Source organism: Cenococcum geophilum (genome assembly GCF_001692895.1).
Source record: "Cenococcum geophilum 1.58 unplaced genomic scaffold K441scaffold_59, whole genome shotgun sequence".
Taxonomy (NCBI): Eukaryota; Fungi; Ascomycota; class Dothideomycetes; order Gloniales; family Gloniaceae; genus Cenococcum; species Cenococcum geophilum.
Window position 1 is genome coordinate 1067033 of NW_027137617.1, and position 4142 is coordinate 1071174.

Genomic DNA, 4142 nt, shown 5'->3' on the forward strand with positions numbered 1-4142 from the left:
ATATTAAAAGAGAGCCCTTAAAAGTTATTTAACAAAAACGTAGCCGTACGCAGCTATTTAATAAGTCTATTTAGTTGCTGTTACTACTATTACTATCTTCTATACCTCCGCAAACATTTTCTATACATTTTAAGATTATTAGGCTAAAAAAGCCTTTACAGAAACTGCTAAATAATAAGAATAATAAGAATAAAAAAATATAGAAAAGTTTAATAATAATAGTATAAAGAATTAAGCTAGTAGTGTAGTAAATAAAGAAGTAAGTAATAAGGCTGTTATTATAAGAGCTAAAGTAAAAAAAACAAAAAAAAATAAGAAAAGGCAACAGTAGCTAATATAATATTAAGGGCGGCAGCGACAGCGACGGCGAGGGCAATAGGCTATAGTTAGGGCAATAATATTTAATATATTAACGGTAGGGTAGCGATATCTAATATTAACACTAAAAAAACGTTGACTAATTGAGAACACTGTCTCCACCTGTAGTGACTTCGACGCTAATTCTTGTCTCTTGGGCACTGCGACATTCACATTTTCCCAGCTTCCGAATTCTACTTCCATAACAGTCAACAGTCTCATCTCTGGCTCTTTTAAGAGATCTGATCTCATCTAAGAACCCTGTCGGTTCGTTCATCTTTGAAGGTAACAAGAGACATCCTCCCTACGAACCGGTTCAAAACGACTGTCGTGGGCCGTTCTTAGATGCGATCGAAAGGTACCCCACCAAATTGTTTTAAACCAAGGACATTGGGCGCAATAATGGCCGACGGCCGGAGGGGAAGGAAAGGCAAGGGGCGCCGATCCGTCAGGGAGCTGTTGCAGGTCATCCGGAGTCTGCGCAACGGGCAGCGCTCGGAAATTTTTTGTGATTGCGCGTCGTTCATTGGTTTTAAGGTACTTGTGGGTAGTAGCCAGATGGACCTTCAGCTTCCGGACTGGGGCGAGGGATTTGCAAGAGGTGCAAAGAAGAGCATTATATTGAGGAAGGTGAGCTATTGGATTGATAGCGGTAATATCACACTAGCCGACGTTAGCGTTCTAAAAACGATATAGCAACCGTGAAAATTAAATCGGGGGCACAGACTACTTTCTTCCCACTCAGGGATACCGCAATGGATCCCTTGGTGTGCACTTCCCAACCAAAACTCATCGAGAAGAGTAAGAGCGACAAAGGGAAAATCCAGGCGGCAAAGAAGGCAAGAAACGAAAAGTGCTGGATACATCTCAGACAACAGCTGCAAGCAATGCAGGAGTAAATAACTACATATGAGGGAGAGAGATCGCCGGGAGTGAAGGAAAGAAAAGTTTCGAAACGAAAGAATGGCTGAACTTTTGAGGCCGCGTTTACCCAGGTTTGCAGCCAATCGCCCGATAAGAACGCCGCGAATCTCAGGTTCAAACCGCCCGGACCAGCCACAAGCCCGACCAACGACAGCCTATCAACGGCATGGGGACGCCCACCGTCATAACGATCTTGTTAGGAGTCCAAATCCGACCTTGCATCTGATTGTTTCTCGCTCCCGATGACTCCTCTGGCTCGCAGGCGCTATGGCGCCCGATTGGCTATTGGGGTGGCGATGGGAATGGATTTGGGCGATTCTAGGTTTAGACCGAGTGAAACGGTAGGAATTGGCAAGGCGGGATGCTAGGGTTTTTGGGGCATATCAACTAATTAGAAACCTCCCTCCACCTCACCCCCTTACAAAATCCTCTCCTGCCACTCATTGAGAAAAACCCCCTTCGGATCCAACTCATCCCTAACCCCCCTCCACCTCGAATACTCTTTATACCCCCTCCCCCTCTTCTCCCCTTTCCCTACCAACTGCCCCCAATGCACACTCACCTTCTCCGCCCCCAGTCCGCCGCTCAACGCCGCCTCATACGCCTCCACCATCTCCAACGCATACGTCGTACTGCCCGTAAAAATAAACTCAAAACTACACACATCCACATCACACGCCAGCATTGCTTTTGTGCCCTTCACAAAGCGCATAGATGCAGGCCCGGTTCCGTAGCGATTTCGTCTTTCGGCGAATTGCGCCGCGGCGGTGCGGATTAGGTCGAGCGCGGTGAGGTAGTCGTCCGAGACGATAGGGATGTAGATTGTAGCGGCGAGGGCAGGGATTTGGTTCGTGCCGTCGCCGACGTTGAAGACGTTGAAGCTGCGATCGACATATGCGTCGTCGATTAGGGTGTCCATTGCGTTGTCGATAAGCCTCGGTGTGGAGCGTGGCGCGATTTTTATGATCTGATCGATCCCCCAAGCGAGGAGCTCACGGAAGTTTTCTTGGAACCAAGTCGGGAAGGCGGGGCGGCCGAAACGCGCGCCACGGTGGATGGTGCGCACGAGGTCACGACCTGGGGGGCTGAATTCGAGGGCTGCATCGTCGGTGGTCATGACGGTTATGGGGTGTCGCGATGTCACGACTACCTTGTCGCTATGTGGGTTTATCAGGAACTCAAGATGATAAGCGCTAAGTGGTTGATCCTTAAACCCACCGTCCTTGCCATCCGAGATTTTTGCTTGGGTTTTTCCGAGCTCGATGGGTTTGCCGGGGGCGCCAACGAGGTTGTAGATCTTACCGCCGCGGAGCTTTTCTTTGAGTTCGGGGATGGTGCTGCGGGTTCGGATTTCGTTCATGTGGAACGCGTCGGTGACTTGGAGGATGTAGGAGTGTACGACGCCCATGGTGCCCATGTTGATGAGGGCAGCGTAGTAGTGGTCGTCGTCCTGGATCAGACGGAGGTCGGGACGTTCTGTGGCGAGGGCTTTGGGGTCGGTGATGCCGAGGGTGGGTTCAATGCGGATGGAGTGGCCGTCGGCGAGGACGAGGTCGATGCTGACGATCATTTCGGCTAATGGCCCGCGAGTGAAGACGGAGCCGTGTGTGCCGGTGGAGAAGACGCCCCCGAGGGTTTGTCCGTCGTAGCCACCGAGTATGGGGAATGATTTGCCGTGTTCCCAGAGGTAGCGGTTCATTTCCTTGACGGTGTTACCGGACCCAGCACGTACGAGGTTCCCGCGTTCCTCGCCGAGGTTGCTGTGGTAGACTTTAGGTTCTTCGTCCATGGTACGCGAGAGCTTCATGCGTTCAGGTTCAATGTAGATATCGGTCGACATTGCGACCTTGGACCAGGAGTGCTTCGATCCACCAGCCTTAATCTTTCCGGCCGGCATGTTTTGATTGACCCATGCGAGCGCTGCCGGCAGCTCGTCGAGCGTTGGACGTAGAGTTATCCGAGGCAACCAGGTGAGGTTCTTGCCATGGTTGATCTCCTCTACCGGGACTACCGCTTCCACCGCCCACGGCTCTGTCGGTTCTTGGGTGGGGCGTGGAGTCTCCTCGATTCGGTATCCGCCGTCGCCGTATATGATGTGAGCGAAGCGATCTTTGCCGTCGAAAATGTACGTCTGCGGAATGAGCGGGTCGCCGCCAAGCGGGAGGCCACCGAGTATAAGCTTCTTGAACTCGACCTTCCAGGCAGACGAGCCGATGTATTCGAAGGTGGTCCATCCAGTGGGCGTCCGTGTCAGCAAGACGACGTTCTTTCCCTTATGTCGGTCTACCGCGTCGAGCGCTTCTTTTAGAGTCGAAAACCGCGCGCTCGCGGTCGCCCTTTTCAGGTCTTTTTCTTTGGATAGCATCTTCGGCTTCCAGCGGAGCACCGGTTGATCCACTGTTGTTGCGGGACTCGACATGTTGAACTCATTATTTAAGTGACTCGAGCGATCGTAGGATAAGGGAGAAGAGAATCAGCTATGAATCGTGAAGAGCTGTTATGAGAGCGAGGTGAGCGAGTGCGGCTGAATTGCTCCGCCGCAAGTCTTACTGTCAGTTAGAGGGGGTTACCTAAGCGTGCACGCGCCCACACCGTGCTTGTCTCGTTCCCAGACCTTCTTGCCAAGGCTTACCTTGCCAAGACGCTAACCGCTTTTGGCAAGACCTTCGTTAGAAGGTCTGGTACACGGTTCGGATTTTTGTTAGTCCCGCGCGGGGTATTTGGGCCTATATACACCTACTTTGAGCCAAATTATCTTAACTTCTATAGCTCCCCAAGCTATTCCTAATGGCTAGAATTACCAAATCAAACCTGGCGAAGAAGACTACGTTGCCCGATTTGCCCGATTCCAATTCGTTGTC

General features: G+C 51.1%; 1 protein-coding gene across 1 annotated transcript; it reads right to left on the reverse strand.

The window, feature by feature from the left end:
* Positions 1-1424: 1424 nt before the first annotated feature.
* K441DRAFT_286494 (FAD-binding domain-containing protein) lies at positions 1425-3798 on the reverse strand. Its single transcript, XM_067640961.1, has one exon. The coding sequence runs from the start codon at positions 3698-3700 to the stop codon at positions 1700-1702; it is 2001 nt and encodes a 666-aa protein (XP_067498729.1). The 5' UTR covers positions 3701-3798; the 3' UTR covers positions 1425-1699.
* Positions 3799-4142: the final 344 nt, after the last annotated feature.

Excerpts from the sequence above, each read along its gene's own strand:
- K441DRAFT_286494 (XM_067640961.1), bottom strand. The coding sequence starts at position 3,700 with ATGTCGAGTCCCGCAACAACAGTGGATCAACCGGTGCTCCGCTGGAAG.